The sequence below is a fragment of the Myotis nattereri genome, assembly GCF_964212035.1.
Source record: "Myotis nattereri genome assembly, chromosome: 2".
NCBI lineage: Eukaryota > Metazoa > Chordata > Mammalia > Chiroptera > Vespertilionidae > Myotis > Myotis nattereri.
In genome coordinates, this window is record NC_138076.1 from 180721926 (window position 1) to 180740874 (window position 18949).

The following is an 18949-nucleotide window of genomic DNA, read 5'->3' on the forward strand; positions in this document are numbered from 1 at the left end:
TAGTAAAATGGAAAGGACATCACAAATAATTCTAGAGCTAAGAGGCACGTTAAGGCTTATTCACAGCGAGGCATTTCATTTTAGAAATGGGTATGCAGTGTCCTATTAAGACCAGGAGGGTTCAGTAAAGTATTTGATGACAGAGCCAAGGCTGGAACCCAGGCGGCCCAACTTCCCATGCAGGTCTTTGCAGTGTACGGCAGTGTTCACGTCCTGCAAAGGCATATCAGTTGCCTTGCCCAGTTCCCTCAGCCTCCATTTATGGCTGCCCTTGCCATAGAAACAGTGATTGCCTACATAGTGGTGTTGACAAATGATTAGACAACAGCAAGTATGTCATGACATGAGAAGGGAGAATGTCTCTGCAAGTTCTTCATTCTCTGCATGAAGCTTTCCTAGAAAATGCTTTATAAAAACAGGTATAGATTTTATTTTTAAAATGTACACATTTTAAGGTCATGGTGTGGGGAAAACCAGAGTTCAACTTCTTTCCTACCCAATCATTGATTCTTGCATTTATTTCTCCTTGGTATGAACACTTCAAAAGACAACAATTTCTATGTTTCTGTTCTCTACAGAAATAGGTGGATGCCACTGCCAGTATCTACTTGACCTCACTTCAAGGCTTCATCTAGAGAGCAGATATATAGCCATCCATATCTAGCCCTAGGTCAAGACGAAAAAAAAAAAAAAAGGCAATCTGAAAACATATAAGACAAATCTTTATTTTTTATGCAGAAGTAGCAGATACCCTTTTTAGTTAGAAAAGAGAAATTTCCTGCTTTTGCATTGAGAACTGAAATGTATTGCTCTTTTGAGAATTTGAATTCATTGTGTTACTTTCCTCAGTGTAAACAGCTTATAAATAAATACTTTTCCTGCATAATTGTTTTATGATTCAGTTTAGGAAAGTAGAGATCAGGAAACTAAATATAAATAATTTGTCTGAAGCATATCATTCATCCTTCTGAAAAGTCAGAATTCTAATTTTTTACTTTATAGAATTTCTTATTTCTGTTTTATATTGATGAACTATGATGGCCTAATCCAGGTAATATAAATGTAAACAGGAGTCACTCAAAACAATTGAAAGAGTAAAACACTAAATATCATTACATCACTCAGACATTCTACCTTTCACCATTTTCATGATGTTTATTGTCAAATGCTAAATTTATATCAGCACCTTGTATATAGTTTCTCAGTTTTTATAATACTGACTTCATATAATATTAAACTTGGTCTTGGCTAGTGAATATAAAGACATCTGTTCCACTGTAGCTCTTTTCAATAATGATCTATAAAGATTTGATAAATGAAACACTACATACTAAAGTAAGACTTCCTGTTTGACATTATTCATATTGTTAGCAAGTTAGTGAAAGAATTGATAACATAGGTTATTGAGAGGATAATTAAGTAGCAGGGAGGAAATTTAGAAAAGGTTTAAACTTTTTAGTTGCTATGTTGTTGATTTGATTTGGCTATCTTCACAACATGCAATGATAGCCCATTTCTCATTTTATCTGTATTGATTTCGACTTCAGAAAGCTGAAGGAAAAGGTTTTTCCAACCTCACATATTTCAATTTTGCTTCAAAGTGTTTTGCTCCTTCTTATGTTATAATTCCGTAAGGCAGTTTATTTCATATACATTGAAAAAAACCAACAATGTTGTAAAGAGCAACTTTTCCCCCCAAGGTTAGATTTGGACATATAAAGACAAATATGGTGCCAATAGATAACTAAAGAACTCAGAGAACAATTTGGAAGAAGAAATTGAAATTTCAAACTCTGTAATTCTTTCCTTGATGACAAAGAGGCAAAACTAGTTTTCTGGTTTATAAATAATGCAGTGATTCTAGAACCAAATACACGTAGATGGTCCTAAGTTTATGATAATTGTGTTCTTTGGAAATCATCACACAAATCTGTTATTGCCAAAGACTCTTAGTATAAATTTTCCGTATTCTAAAATTATGCCACAAAAGGTAACATTAAACATAGTTTTAATATAAATACTTTGCATGATACCAATCATAATAAACACGCCAATAGTGTTTATTGAATTTACCACCCATAGAGCTTAGAAAATATCTGCACATGTTACATTTATTTTAACCTAGATATATAGGTATATTTATAATTGTTATGTTTTTAAAGTAAGTTAAATGCAAAAATAATTTTTATAGCTTATTTGATTAAAATAATACTCAGTAGAGAAAGTCCAGGGTAAAAAAAGTAATCAAGGACAGAATGGTATTTAGAGTCATTGCAGCCCAGCTGGTGTGGCCCAATGGTTGAGCATTGACACATGAATCAGGAGATCACAGTTTGATCCTCAGAGGGGGTAATGCAGGAGGCAGACAATCAGTGATTCTTTTTCTCTCCCTTCCTCTCTGAAGTCAATAAAAATATATATTAAAAATAAAGTAGTCATTGCATTAAGTGCTTCATATGCTTTATGAACTGTTTAATCCTCTCACTAGTTCTATCAGTTGGGAATTCCTTTATTCCAGTTTTTTAGAAGAAACAATCAGGCCTATAGGTGCACAACTCAAGCCATGCCAGCAGTGGTGAGAGCACCAAGATTTTAATCCAGGTCCATGTCAATTGCAGAGCTGGGGCCCTTAATCATGCTCCTCTCTTTTCCTGGAACTGCAAAGGATACCAGTTCTGCCTGTACCATGTTTACATGTAGATTTGTAAGTAGTGCTGAAAAATTACAGAATGAAAAATCATTAAACAAAACCACAGACTTGTGAACAATAGGTTTTGTCAATGACCTGTTATTTATGTGCATTTGGGGATAAGACAGTAAAATCTTTTTTTTCTCCTCCCTTCAGCTTTGTAATAAAATAGTTTTTCTGGTGAGTTTTGTTGGAAACCGTGGCACGTTCACCCGAGGGTACCGAGCAGTCATCCTGGACATGGCCTTTCTCTACCACGTGGCGTATGTCCTGGTTTGCATGCTGGGCCTCTTTGTCCATGAATTCTTCTATAGCTTCCTGGTGAGTACATCTCTGAGTGGACAATTGCTGCTGGGAAAAATGCACAATGCTTCTTCCTTTGATTTTGTTTTTTTAAAGCAGGGCCAGACATTTAGGACAAATTACGTTATTTTTAGAATTTCCTAGGCAAAGCATGAACTGTTATTATTTTTAGTCTTTTTTTTCTCTGAGAAACTACATCTGTGGTGGGATTCTTTCTTTCCGCTCTGAGAAGGAACCAAGGAGTCCATGCTTGACCCAGGTTTCATAAAACAGGCTGCTTGTGGTTTCAGGCAAATCGTATGTCCCTTTACATGTTGAGAGTCTCCGATGGAATGTGGGAGAAAAAATGGGGATATGTTTCCTTGGTACTGGAATCATTATACAGTGGGGCCTTGACTTACGAGTGTCCCGACTAACGAGTTTTTTGAGATACCAGCTGTCTCTTTTTTTGCATTGAGTTGATAGAGTAATTTGAGTTAACGACGAGCTCCTTAACGAGCTCGGTCTCAGAACGAATTAAACTCGTAAGTCAAGGCCCCACTGTATTGTATTTATAGTGCCAAATATGTGCATCTTTACAGTGACAAATAAGTAAAACGAGGGAGAAAAGTGTCAACCTAGCAAAAAGACAATGCGTTGTTTTAAGAAATGTCTTACAGTTTCAGATTTAATGTCTTTGTTGTGAAGCTTATCTACATACACTTAATTCATTAAATGGATTTTCAAATTTCTTCCACAGATTTTTGGTGTGTTTGTGGGTTTTTGTGGAGTTTTTTTTTTTTTTCCGGCTATCAGTTTTTCTTCATGCATATATGTTTTATGACCATAAACCAGGAGAGGAATCAATATAAATATATGATGTTTTGAAACTTAAAGCACTACTCAGTTAGCATCATGCATAGGAGCAATTTATTTATCTCTCCAGCCCAGAGCTGACATGCAGTGGAGAGCACGTCTCAGTAAAATCACCTGAAAACAAGTTGAAGATCTAAAACCATTACGCTGACCCAGTTTGCTCGCCTCCTGCTTCCCTGTTATGTTATCTAGCACACTCATGTATGAAGACTGAAAAAAAGCTAATTTTCCATTTACTCTCAAGCACTTGAAAGAGCCACAGTGAAGAGTGGATTTGTCCCATATGTTTAGATTAAAAATTATCTTCCAGATAGTTAATCGGATTATTCACCAATTTAAAGGAAATTTTTTTTTCTGTTTCAGGGATCCAAATGAATTCCCTCTCTGCTTTGATTCACCTGAAAAATTCCATTTAAAAAATCTGCCTGTGATATACAATAAAATTAAATTAAATCTTTAAAAAATTTGCCTGTGACCTACAGGGGTGGGCAAAATAGGGTTATAGTTATTTGTATGGAAAAGAATACAATAATTAATAAATAATCATACAAGAATAAACTGTTTTTCTTACTCACAACTGTAAACCTACTTTTGCCCTACCCTGTATGAAGTCCTAAGATACCCAGCACTTTAACCTGACTGTGATATGTGCGTCCTCCTTCTGGTCTATAAAATGAGTAGGGGTAGTATCGGAGACTAGTATTACCAAGATCTATTAAAAAGATAATGTGAAATGAGGCATGTAAATATTTGTTTTCCAAGTAAAGGTATTGGACAAAATAAAGTTGTATTTGAATGATTATATGAGTTATTAAGAGTAATGTTACTTTAATTTATGTTACTTAACCTTATGTTTTAGTTTTATTTCCTCTTGGCTTTTATCTTTCAAATATTACAATAGGGATGCTAATTTGTTTTCATTGGATTGGTTATAGAAAGGAGATAGTCCGTTTTGATGTTTAGAGTACTAGAAGGAAATTGTACTGGACATAATAACAAAATGGAATTTAAACATTTTAAAAATATTTTAATATTTTAAAATTATATGTATATGCATTCCTGGTTTTCTCCACAATGTCAATAGTTTATTCAAAATAACAAAAACCACACTCTAGATTTTCCTTTTAGAAATAAACAGGAAGAACCATCAACCTGACCAATGTCAACACATTTTGCATTCTCAAGATTCTGACTCCATGAGGACAGGATCGGGCCCAGGGACATGCAGTTTTTGCAAGCATCCCATGGGCTTCTGGAAGCTCTATACTTCCAGAAACTATCCAGAAGTGACCCAGAGCCCTTTGTCAGACCTTTTCTTTCAGTCACTATTGAAATAAACTTAAGAAAAACCTCCTTATGTCAAGTAAATAAGTTCACGCCAGAGCGCCGCGAATTTGGAAGTTGGATTAATTATTTGTCTGTTCTGAAGAATGTTGACTTCATTTCCAGAGTTTGCTGCTCCCTCCAGAAGATAAATAGCAGAATAGTTAAACCTTTTTTTATTTTTTACCATTATAAAATAACAGTTTCTAAGGTGAGCAAACAAGTTAATAACTTTACAGCAATTATGTGTAAGGCTACAATTAGGTTGGAAAGTGACTGTATAACCCTCAGTGCTCAGGAAAGTGGGGTACAAGGCCCTGCTGTCTCTGAGAGGATGCAGGACACGGATAATTGATCGTTTCAACCAGTTTAGACATTCTAATCACTGCTCACAGGTAGCAGAAGACAAACCTGTATTATTCCACTTTTTAAAATATTCTTTCCTGCCCTAACCGGTTTGGCTCAGTGGATAGAGCGTCGGCCTGCGGACTGAAGTGTCCCGGGTTCGATTCCGGTCAAGGGCATGTACCTTGGTTGCGGGCACATCCCCAGTTAGGGATGTGCAGGAAGCAGCTGATCGATGTTTCTCTCTCATCGTTGTTTCTCTCTGTCCCTCTCCCTTCCTCTCTGTAAAAAATCAATAAAATATATTTTAAAAAATAAAAATAAAAATAAATAAATAAAATATTCTTTCCTTTCTAAACAGGTATTTATGCATTTTTTTAAGTGAATGTTAAATTACTGCTTTTAACCAGCTTTTGGTAATAAAACATGTACTTGATAATGTATAATTTCAACATTTTACATAGCAATAAATAAAAGTGTTTTCAGTGTTGACTACAGATAGCAAACACACACCTAGGTTCTTGACTCGTGCATAGGTTTTCTCCTACCAAACACATAATGGAAAATAGCCCATTAGAGAAAGTGAATTAGCAAAATTGTGTATTATATCTTTGTTTATACTTCCATTTCCAAAAGTATATACTAAAGTAATATGTTTTATCCTCAGTATATGCCTTTATTAAGGAAAGATGTTAGCATTTCTCAACTATTTTAAAATTTCATATCTATTTCTATTGCAACAGGCTCATAAAATTGTTCCCATAATACACCTCTAATCACTTGATTAAACAATACATTTCATGAGCCTATCCATTATTCATCACTTAGGTGAACCTAACTCAGCATTCTCACTTTAGTCATTTCACATAGTCTAGAAGCAATTGCAGAACGTCAGTAAGAGTAAAAATAAGGAATAAGAAGCTAAGTTGGTTAAGTATAATACTATAATTTTTCTAAATTCAAATGTGAAACTATGCTATCTCATGTCTTACACAACTGAAATTATGTTGGTTACAAAACCAACAGGTGCACAATATATGTTGTGTTAGGGTTCTCTTTATTAAAAAACAGTTCATTAGTACATTTCAGCTGGACAGCAATATATATTTTGGTTCATTTTTAAGCCATTTAGGTTGTAATTTTTTCATAGATAAACTAAAATGGTTTGCATTTGTACTTGTAATGACCTTTATACTTATTCATCTTTTACTCCTTTGCATGTTTGTGAATTTTTTTTTTTTTTTTTTTTTTAGCTTTTTGATTTGGTGTACAGAGAAGAGACCCTGCTCAATGTCATAAAAAGTGTCACCCGCAATGGCCGCTCCATTATTCTAACGGCAGTCCTCGCTCTCATCCTGGTTTACCTGTTTTCCATTATTGGGTTCCTTTTTCTGAAGGATGACTTCACTATGGAAGTGGATAGGCTGAAAAACAGAACTCCCATTACAGGTATTGCTATTACCACTGAATGAGCTTTCTCAGATGGCAGGTATGATTTGTAGGGAGCTTGTTAAGAGGATTACAGATAAACACTAATGGAGGAAATGTTTTCTTTCACTCCTTTGAAAACATGCCTCGTTCACTAAGAGCTCACGACTGTGAAATACTTGTAGGCTGTATATTAGCTGCCAATGTGTAGAGGAGTATCCCAGATCAGCAACATTATCTAAGCCCAGTATCAGTAAGGAAGTTTCCATGATGACTCTAATCCTGAAGACAGTCAACAACTTCAGTAAGGATAATCACTTTGGGATGTTTTTCCTCCCCTTTTTCCTTCTCTCCCAAGAGCATATAGCATCATTTATAACCGTCCTATATAATAAAGAGCTAATATGCTAATTAGACCGAACAGCAGAACGACCATCCGGACAAAACTGGGGCTGTAATGGCCGAGCCCCTTGCATGAATTTTGTGCATTGGGCCTCTAGTTATTCTATATGTGTTTGCTCACAGTACATCATATTGTACTTAAATAATTGAAAAATGATAAATGTTTTGACCTGAAACCATCATAGAATAAGAAATTTGGGATAGAAAAAAATACTCAAAATATTGTCATTAAGGAGCTCAATCCATCAGTATGTGGCCATCAGAAGTACTGTACAATATTTATTTTTATTGGCTAACTGGTTAGACATTATTTATGCTTACTGTGATTCTTGTGAGGGCTTAGTCTTCCTATATTATTTTGAATTTTTACTTATTCTTTCTAAAGATTTCTTTTTACCACTTTCCTACCTTTTGTTGTTTTGGTTAAATTTCTTTGTTACTTTTTTTCCTCCTCTTCTAATTTGCTGAATAGAAATCATAGTTCTGCACTTTGCTGTTAGCGTCTGTGGGTGATTCTCATGTCTATGGGTTGTAGGGAATGGAAACCACAAAATTACTCACTCTCTCCTCAAGCTATTAAATTTAAAGGAATGATTTAATTAGTGTGCCTTATAAGCCATACTCTTTCTTGCCTTTAAACATTTGTTAATTATTAAACTACTGATATTTGGTAGTATCTTTCTTAGAATATGGGAAAATTAAATGACATTTAAATCTTTTACTAAGTCTAAGTGATTAAAACACAAAATACAAAGATCATAGATTGAAAGTTATTAAACTTGAGACTGAATTTCATACCTAAATTTTAGTCTTGATTAACAGGAACATGAAATATTTTATGTTACTGTGTTTCTTGTTTCTTAAATGTTACTTTTTCCAGAGTTTTTTGCAGGTGAAAATAATTGGAAAAAAAGCTCAGCTATGTAAATACTCCCCCAACTCCCTTTTACTAAACTATCTGTCAATTATAAACTACTTATTCTCCAAATTCTTCAAGTTTTAATTATTTGCAAGGCATGATCACATTGAGTTATTCAGTGCAGGGTGAGTCTGAAGGCGAAGCATCATAATTCCTGAATTCAAATAAATCCAATAGCTATAGTTTTATGAATCTGTATTACTTATAAAGGAAATTAGTGTCATATTATGAAAATATGTTCCTTAGAAATATAAAGATATCTTTTTTCTTTTTTGCTTATAATATAGGTAACACTAGACCTAAAATGTCAAGGTCTCTACTAAAAGTACTTATGAATATTTGTATAAAAAGCTGTTAAATAAGAGAAAGCGTTAAATACTATGAATCTAGCATATGAGAACAGCGAACAAAGTTGAACTCTTGATTCTTCATAGATTGAGATTTTTGTTTCATAGATTGAGAGTGAATATGATACCAGGCCCTGGGAAAAATAGCCTTATTTTCATAATACTTTTAGTTTACTTCAATGCCATATATTGTATCTATTGATACAGGGCATAAAGCTTATTCTTCCTGGTATGGAACACTCTGTACCCACAAGGTTGAGGGTAATTATTGAGGAAGACACACCCCGGTAACACGTGAAATTTGAAGTGCATAAGTATGCAGTTCCTCGGTTAGTGTGAAGTCATAAGCAGAAAGCCAGGAGATGGGAGCCAAGAGGGGGGAGGTTGAGAGTGCTAGAGTGGAATGGCAAGAGCTTCACAGGTACAAAGGAGAGTGGGGGATGGAGAATTTGCACGTGGCATTGGGAATTTAGGAGAATGCAGATCATGCTCCTGGGAACAGTGCGATCTGTGGTTTGATAGATGAAGGAGAAGGAGCCTCCACTTAACAGCATGCAAGGGGATCCATGTCTTAGAAAAGCCCGAGGAGTTAGAGGGAACGTTCTTTTGACAAGCAGAGGTGACAGTGTCTCACACATGTCCCTTCTCACCCTCATTTCCTCTGATCCAGAATACTGCAGGGACCTCTTATGTGGATTCCTCACCTTCATCCTCCACTCTGCCTGCCCCAGTCATTCATTCTGACCATACCTCTGATTCTGTCTCTTATTAGTTCAAACGCCTTTCTGAGATTGGTGTTGGCTATGGGATGCTCAGTTTAAACACACCAACCTGGAAGCCCGGGTTATTCTGTTGTCATGTCTGGGTCTTTGCTGGTCTCCGTCCCTTTTGTCACACAAATTGTACCTGGAATTGCCCGTACCCCGCTACCTGCATATTTATCTCTATCCCATATTCTTCTTTTTCTCAGGAAGTAACGACGTTCCTACTATGACTTTAACTTCCATGATGGGAACATGTGACAAGGGAAACTGCTCACCCACGATACCAGCTTCAAATACAGGTCTGTAAAAATGACTCCAGAGCAGTATGAACTTGTTACATCCACACTTACGTTTATTTGATAGAGTTGCTCTAGGAATTTCATGGTGGTTTGAAATAGAAAAACGGAGGCTGAAAGAACCAAGAAGTTTCAAACTAGAGAAAGGATTTACAAATCTGCCATTTTATATCCCCACCCTGTTCCTTCTATTATTTCTATTCATGAGAATTTATCAAACTTACCCTGTCATACACGCTGTTAAAAATTCTACTACCATATTGCAAACCCATACCACACTAAGCAAAACCCTTTTAACCGTATAGCCTTTAACAAAGAATCTGGAAATGCATGGGCTTAGAATTCCGAAGTCTTGGTTATAACCCTGATCTTGCCACTTTCTAGCTGTCTGTCTTAGAAGACACGTTATGCAAATTCCCTGGACTTTGTTCAGATGGCTTGGCCAGAGACGGAAGGAGGGAGGAAGAAACAGAGAGAATATGATACTTCCCCTGCTTCCAGAGGAGCAAATGGAACCATGCATATAAAAATCATTTTTTAAACTCTGATTGTTCTCAATAGTTTGGAAACTATGGCATATGTGAAATTTAATGAGCTGTAGAAGGAATTAGTGATCTGCTTCCAGAAGCAGCAACAATTTAGAGGGTATATGTCTTTAAATAGTTCAAGAGTTTTATATATGTACTAGAGGCCTGGTGCACGGAATTCATGCATGGGTAGGGTCCCTAGGCCTGGCTGGCGATCAGGGCCGATCTGTGGGGCAACCAGTGGGGCGAACGGGGGAGGGGGGTGGGTGCTGGCACCCGCCTTGGCTGGCCTGGGGGCTGGGGGCAGCTCCTGTGTTGAGCATCTGCCCCCTGGGGGTCAGTGCACATCATAGCAACTGGTCGTTCCACCATTCGGTCGATTTGCATATTAGGCTTTTATTACATAGGATGTGTGTGTATGTGTGTATATATACATATGTGTGTGTGTGTGTGTGTGTGTGTGTGTTATGGATTTAATCTACATTATGCTAATGAAGGACAACATTGGACTCAGGGAAGATGCAGGAAGGAAGAGTTAAGCACAGTGTAAGGATGGATTTCCCCTCTTCCGTTTGGGAGCACATTGTCTGGTTATAAATGATGTGCCTTCATTCCCGAGTTGCCTTTTCCTTGAGATGTTGGTTGAAGAATGGAGAGTCCCTTCTACTGACTCAGTGTTTAGTGCTTTATAACCTAAAGGGAGGAAAAAACACAGGAATACATTTATCCCAATGTCCCGGCCGCTATAGGCACTGTGAGCAGTAGTCACCAAGAAATTTTTCTTCCCCTACCTCCTGGGAACCCAGTCAAAGCTTCCAAACAATTAACCGGCTCATTCTCTGTTCGCCTAGCTTACTGTGCTCTGTAGTTTCTAAAGTCCTGTTGCACGCACCCTCCAGTTTCCCCTTCAGTTTCTTCCCCTTCAGTTTCTTCAGCCTTCTTCACATATTGCAGGACTGACTCTTGGTGTAACATTCCAGGGGGATAAGTTGAGGGGTGGTATCTTATTCTGGACAGTGGGATTTGCAGTCCCACCACACTCTTGACCCCGTATGTGGCTTACTCTTGGCTAAAATGCCATTCTTCACATAAATGCCTATCCTGTATTTTTATGATTGGGAGTTTGGGAATTTCAAGTGTAAAAGCATGCATTTATTTCTATTTATTTCTGCCAACCTGTAATCCAAGGGCCATTCCATTTTGTCCTGTAAATAGATGAGGAGTTTTCTGACCAGCTGCTCTCTAGGTTTTAGGTCCCTCCCAGTTCTAAGGTGCCACGCATGGTGCAGCTGGTCAGAAAACTCATCTATTCGATTCTGTTAAGTACTGTATTCTCTCTCTCTCATGTCATCCTCAAGTTTGATCAACTCTAGAACAGGGATTGGCAAACTGTGGCCCATGAGGAAATCTGACTTGTCATCTTGGGCTAAAAATGGTTGTAAACATTATTTTAAGGTGTTTTTTTTAAAAGAAAAATATGCAGTGGAAACTGTACATGACCCACAAAGCCAATTTGTCATTTGGCTCTTTATAGAAAAAAAATCGCCAACCTCTGCTCTAAAAGATTGTTATTAAAGGTGCTAGAAATGCTGCATAGGACAGTGCTAGGGACAGAGTTCGTTAGCTTGCTTCTAGAAACATGCCTTCACATTGAAATAGTCACCTTTAGCACAATTCTTTAGCCACATAGAAATTTGTCTTAAATAGACTATCATTTAGCCCATGTTTCTCCATCTTAAAAAAAAATTATTAAGCTCCTTCTTAAAGCCTCCTTGCCAAAGTCCAGATACATAATGTCTCCCACATCCCCAATTTGAGGTTAGTCTGAATGCACGCTGGCCTTTCTTGATCTCAACTCCTTCCCACACTATCACTTTAATGATCTACTTTGGTGTGTTATCTTGGGGACCAACATCAAGTTCATCTGTGAGCAGCTTGCAGAACCTGTCACAATCTCAAATTTAGGTCTGCAGATGCCTCTGTGCTCTTATCATTATCCATGCTTTTTAAAAAATCACAGAGAGGGATTTTGAAAACTTGGACATGGTTTCCGTAGTTGGGTAAAATTAAATCCCATATAATAAAAGCCTAATATGTTAAATGTCTGGTCGTCTGGTCATCCATTCAACCAATCAATCGTAATATGCTAATGATATCATAAGGCTGCTCAATCGCTCGCTATGACGTGCACTGACTACCAGGGGGCAGATGCTCCAACTGGTAGGTTAACTTGCTGCTGGGGTCCGGCTGATCGGGACTGAGATGGGCTGGACATGCTCTGGAACACTCCCGCGGTCCCTCCCCAGCTGGCCAACCTCCTGTGTCCCTCCCTGGCCCTGATTGTGCACCAGTGGGGTCCCTCAGCCTGGCCTGTGCCTTCTTGCAATCAAAGACCCCTTGAGGGATGTCGGAGAGCCAGTTTCGGCCCAATCCCACAGGCCAGGCTGAGGGACACCACTGGTGCATGAATTCGTGCACCAGGCCTCTAGTAGCTAGATAAAATTAAATAGTTCAGGATTTTTAGGGCACCTTGAATATCAATTATTGTCACCAGTACATGTCTTCTTTTCTATTCAACATTCTTTCTCCTTAACAGAATATGAAAAATAGCATTTTTACCATTTAGTTTCTTGTTAGCACAAATATTTTAATAACATGGTTCCAACATATATAGTAACCCTATTCCTGCATTGTTCTTGTATATCTGAATATTACTTTTAAATTACTTCCTTTATCTTAAAGGAAATATACTTTATGGTTTGATTTTTAAGAACCGAATATTACTTTGCCAGTGAACCAACAACAAAGCTAGTGTTCCTCCCACCAGTCTAGAACGACGGCTGGCCCATGGGCCTTGCACAGCCAGACCCGTTAAGCTAGTGATGCTCATCCCAGCGTGGGAGCCGGAAGCTCCTGAGGCACCGTGAGGTAACTGCTCCTGGAGGGATGTCTTCCAGGTCAGACGGTGTAAGCATATCCCGGGTCCTGGCTGCCCAGCTCTTGCAATTCTGCAGAATTTAGGCTTTCTGCAATTCCCCAGGCACTGTTGTTGATGCTCCTCTAGGCATTCTTTGGTAATTATTTCATATGCTATAACTAATGGAGATATTTTAATCTTAACTTTGAAAAAAATGAAGTGAATATTTTTGTAAAACAGGAAATTAGTTGTCTACTCAGTACATTATTTGATGATGGTAATAGTAATAATTTTTAAAACCTTGTATATTCATTCATATATCAATATTTGTTGAGCCTGTACTATTGGCCAGCCAACATGCTTGGTATTACACTGTTGAGTAAACAAACATAAATCCTGGCCCTTAATGGAACTTATAAAATAGTGGGGGAAGCATAAAAAGTTACAAATTATGGTGAGTCCTATAGGCGGTACTGTGCGGGGTAGTCAGAAGAAAGCCTGGCAGTAGGAAGATCAAATAAAAAGGCATTCCTGAGGAGCAATTATTTAAACCAAAACATGAGGTAAGAAGGAGCCAGGCAGGCCAAGAGGAAGGAGAAGTGCATTTTGGTCCCAGAAATGCATGAGTCTAGTTCAAGGATAGATGGATGTGACTAATTATCCTCACGTTATAGGTACAAACACTGAAGGACCTTATATAAGGTCACATGGCTAGTAAGTCAATCTAGATCTCTGACCCCAAAGCCTGAACTCCAGCCTTCTCAGTTTTATTTCCTCTTAATTACTAAAGGATTAATCTCTATAAATTATTTTTTTTCCTAACCCAAATTTAGAGATTGTTAAAATTCTGCCTATCGTGTTTTCTTTCAAAGAATGCTTAGATAGATTGTCTTTATGCATACCGTGTTCTAAAAGCAGTTTCTTAAATATTCTTTCTTATGTGTTTATCAGCTGGGATTAATTCCCTTCCCACCCCTGCCTTGGGGATATTTAGCAATGTCTCCAGACATGTTTAGTTGTCGGAACTCTGGGAGGAATGCAAGTAGCATTCAGTGGGTAGAGGCCAGGGATGCTGCTAACCATCCCACCGCACACAGGATAGCCCCACCACAAAGGATTATCCAGCACAAAATGTCAGCAGTGTTGAGGTTGACAAACTGTGTCCTTTACAAAGTCTATTTGGATATTAGTTTGTAACTCTGAACACAAATGTGTAAAAGGCTTCCTGTAAAAACCTCTACAACCTCTTACTCACCTAAAATATTACACAAAGAACATACCTTCTCTTTTATCTGTGGACTGATGGGGACAGCCCGTCCAGGTATGTTGTTCAAGGAGCAAAGTCATCTTTTTTCCTTTCTCTTTTTTTAAGGCTCCACCTGAGATAGGAATGGTGGGGAGAGGCAGAATGGTATGATTTTTCAGGAAAAAAAAAAAAAAAACAGAGTAGGGAGGAAAGGATAGTGGAGGAATTTCAGCACCAGAGGTGTGAGAGAGAGAGACCTTGTTGAGAGAGATGGTGGCAATAGCCTTTCACAGTCAGGGATCATTCCTAAGTCAGTATGAAGAACTACAGGAATGCCTGTGTCTATCTACTCTTTCTTCTGAGCCCTTTTTGCTTTTAATATGGTGAGTGCTAAACGTCATCTGATTGAAAATCCCAAACTCCATGGAGTGAGTCTTCTAGGCCTTGCCCCCTTTAAATTTTGGCCACATGTGTTTGACTGTGAAAGTAGCGCGAAAGCTAGAACCTGGTGTTTGCTGGGCAGCATGTGTCGCTTAGATTTAAAAATAACTTTTCTATGTCTAAGACCAGGATTATGTTTTAATTTGCAAACCCTAGTGTGCATTTGTGATGGGCTTGGCTTTTCCCTCGTGGACAGCAGGACCCCATTACAAAGGCCCAGACACACACAGCAGCATAATAACAGGCCTCGTGGCGACTGGGAGGCTGCAGCCGAGGACGGTCCAGCCGATGCTGGTGGGTCATTGTCCCAGCAGCAGCATGGTACCTGGCAACCAACTGTGGCTGGAAAGAAAGAATTTTTATTTCATTTATTGAGACCTCCCTGACTTCCTATAAAATATTCACTTAAAAATAAACCAAAAAAAAAAAAAAAAAAAGGATTTTCTAGAAAAGTAAGGCCTTTTTGAGATAATTTACAAAATACAAAATACAGTCACAGTTCTTTTCTAAGTAAAAATCATTTGAATATATAGAAAAGGGAGTTCACAGATGGCTAACATTTAGAAGTAATTCAAATTTGATATGTTTTGGTATTGTAACTTAACGAAAAAGGTTGATGAATACCAGAAACTGATCAGCTTCCTTTTGAGTGCCCAGTGTTTTAATTTTTTTTCCTATTTAAAATTTTTTTTCTTTTTTTTTTAATTAAATCTTTATTGTTAAGATTATTACATTTGTTCCTCTTCCCCCCCCCCATAACTCCCCTCCTCCCAGTTCCTGCCCCACCCTCCGCCCTCACTCCCCACCCACTGTCCTCATCCATAGGTGCACGATTTTTGTCCAGTCTCTTCCCACATCTCCCTCACCCCTTTTCCCCCCAAGAATAGTCAGTCCATTCCCTTTCTATGTCCCTGATTCTATTATAATCACCAGTTCATTCTGTTCATCAGATGATTTATTGACTTGATTCTTAGATTCACTTGTTGATAGATGCATATTTGTTGTTCATAATTTGTATCTTTACCTTTTTCTTCTTCTTCCTCTTCTTAAAGGATACCTTTCAACATTTCATATAATACTGGTTTGGTGGTGATGAACTCCTTTAGCTTTTCCTTATCTGTGAAGCTCTTTATCTGACCTTCAATTCTGAATGATAGCTTTGCTGGATAAAGTAATCTTGGTTGTAGGTTCTTGGTATTCATCACTTTGAATATTTCTTGCCACTCCCTTCTGGCCTGCAAAGTTTCTGTTGAGAAATCAGCTGACAGTCGTATGGGTATTCCCTTGTAGGTAACTGAGTTTCTTTCTCTTGCTGTTTTTAAGATTCTCTCTTTATCTTTTGCTCTTGGCATTTTAATTATGATGTGTCTTGGTGTGGTCCTCTTTGGATTCCTTTTGTTTGGGGTTCTCCGCGCTTCTTGGACCTATAAGTCCATTTCTTTCACCAGGTAGGGGAAGTTTTCTGTCATTATTTCTTCAAATAGGTTTTCAATATCTTGCTCTCTCTCATCTTCTGACACCCCTATAATTCTGATGTTGGTACGCTTGAAGCTGTCCCAGAGGCTCCTTACACTATCCTCGCATTTTTGGATTCTTTTTTCATTTTGCTTTTCCGGTTGGGTGTTTTTTGCTTCCTCGCATTTCAAATCATTGACTTGATTCTTGCGCTCCTCTGGTCTGCTGTCGGGAGTCTGTATAATATTCGTTATTTCAGTCCGTGTATGCTTAATTTCTAGTTGGTTCCCCAATATAACATCGAGGGTCTCATTAGTTTTCTTGTAGATCTCATTAAGTTTATTGGCGGCTTCTAAACAGTTCTTGAGAGACCTTAAAAGTGTGGTTCTGAACTCTATATCTTCCATTGACAATTTTGTCCTGTTTCTTTGTCTCCGCATTTTGTTATGCTTCCTTGGTGCACCCCCTAGTGGTCTTTGTGGGCAGTCTTATAGTTGAACCTTTATTGTTGTAGCTAATACCAGGGAGGGTTTGACCTCCAGACCAAGTGGCTATGAGAATCAGCTGTGTCTGCAGTGAGAGAACTTCTGTCCTCTAGGGAGGTGCTAATCTAGCCTTTGCCTGAGGCTATCCGGCAAATGCCTGTGTGCAGGGCTTGGGCGGGGCGGGTCGCACAGGATCAACAGGGTGGGGCAGAGAGAGCAGTTATGGCGGCTCTCAGTCCTGTCCCCAGGGGCTCTGCCTCTCTGAGTCCCAGCACCCGCTGCAAACCTTGGAGAGAAAGCTGCACTCGCTCTGACCAAAGCCAGACAGTCCCGCTTCTCCCGTTTGAGTCTGGGTCCCTAAAGACTCGCCTGTATCTGGAGCTCAGAGTCTGTGACTCCCTCCCGATTGAAAACGCCAACCGCGCCCTCCGCCGCCAGCCCGCTCTGTGCACTCCGCACCTCAGAATTTGACTTCAGCACTGCGCCTCCTCTGAGTGTCCGTATGCGTTTCTCTTTCCTCCTAGTTGTAGGACTTCCACTCAGCCAGCGTTCCTGTGGTTCTGGGTGATGTCTGTTCCGTTTTTTAGTTTCACTTTTGAAGTAGTTGTTCAAGGCAGCAAACTCCGGCGTTAACCTATGCCGCCATCTTGGTTCTCTCCCTATTTAAAATTTTTTAAAATCAGCATTTCCATAATGACTCGATTTTAATTAAAGTTTAAAACTAACAAACAAGGTGCTTTTAATTGCACTCAAATTTTAAATATATCCCAATGACAATCTACTGCTTTCTAAGAAACCATCAAAAATGAATAATTTAATTGTTAAAGCAGAAAAAAATAGCATTATTAAGTGATCTTATCCAAGCCTGTCCAGTATTTTTATAAAAACTTCGTAATAGAACAGAATTTGTAATAAAACAGTTTCTCAACCTCAACACTATTGACATTTTAGCCAAACACTTCAGCTAAGAGGGAATTATTTCAGAACCAATAGAATATATTTTTATTCCTTTCTTCATATGAAACATTTTATTTCTATTATGAATTAAGAAAAAAATACTTTATTTTGCTGATACTCAACTGAATATGAGAATAACTTAATCTCGTATTGTTCAAGTATAAAATGTATTGATTATGTTAAAACTATAATTTTGCATAAGAGTTTACAGTCATCTATATATATAAAAGCCTAAGCAACCAAATGACTGAATGACTGGTCGACCAGTTGTTATGATGTGCACTGACGACCAGGGGACAGACGCTCAGTGACAGGATCCGGCTCCCTCCTGTCTGGAATGGGCCTTTGGGGATCGGGCCTGCAAGGATCAGGTGGAAACCGCCTCTCCGACATCCCCTGAGAGGAACCAGATTGGGAGAGGGCACAGGCCAGGCCGAGGGACCCCTCTAGTATATTAATAATGATCATTATGATACCTAGAATTTGTTCTACCCTATGTCCCAAACAATGTTCTAAGTTCCTTTCATGTAAATATTTTGTTCTTTTCAAATGTCTCCATATTAGAAGTCTTTTTCCACTAATTCTTCCCGTTCACATGTAAACAACCATGATCTTTCACTTCTTTTATCACTACTTCTGTTTTCATCATTACCCCCTTGCCACCATTAGCTAGACCATTTTTCTTACATCTTTTCCTTGCTATCACCAGTTCCCTCTCTTCCTCCTAAGTCCTAATTGAACCTTCCAGTTTCTCCTGTTCCTCCTAAGTCCTAATTGAACCTTCCTCTGCAAACTAATAATCTATCATTCCTCTTCCTTTCAGCAACAAATGTTCCTATGAAACACTGGCTGCACTCTCTCCTTCAGTTTCTGCATCAACCATTTTCTCTTTCACTATTTGCCATCTTCTTATTACCTACAACCTAATTGCGAAATCCAGCTACCTTTTGTTGATTCTCATTGCCTTGGGCCCTTCTGTAATTTGACATTTTTTGATATCTTTTCCATCTTTATATTATTTTCTTCCTTCATCTGGGATCCTAGTACTCTCCGAGCTTTCTTGTCTTCTCTAGCTTTTTAAAATGTTTTCTCATCTTCTATCTGAGAGTCTTTCCTTCTCTTCATCAGAGCACCCAATTCCTCCTTCTGAATTGGCTGTTTCTATGACTTAATGGGACCATCCTTTCTCAAGTCACCTCTGGCTGGAAGCGTCAGTGTGGTATTTAACGCTGTCTTCTCCCTCGTGCCTG

The 18949-nt window shown here is 38.3% G+C and overlaps 1 protein-coding gene across 1 annotated transcript in view; it reads left to right on the plus strand.

The window, feature by feature from the left end:
- Window positions 1-18949, plus strand: part of ITPR2 (inositol 1,4,5-trisphosphate receptor type 2) — a 423569-nt gene that overhangs the window by 345238 nt on the left and 59382 nt on the right. The window contains exons 50-52 of the mRNA XM_081114981.1: window positions 2846-3010; window positions 6769-6964; window positions 9582-9674. Coding sequence (XP_080971107.1) covers window positions 2846-3010; window positions 6769-6964; window positions 9582-9674 — 454 coding nt within the window. The remainder of the gene's footprint in view (window positions 1-2845; window positions 3011-6768; window positions 6965-9581; window positions 9675-18949) is intronic.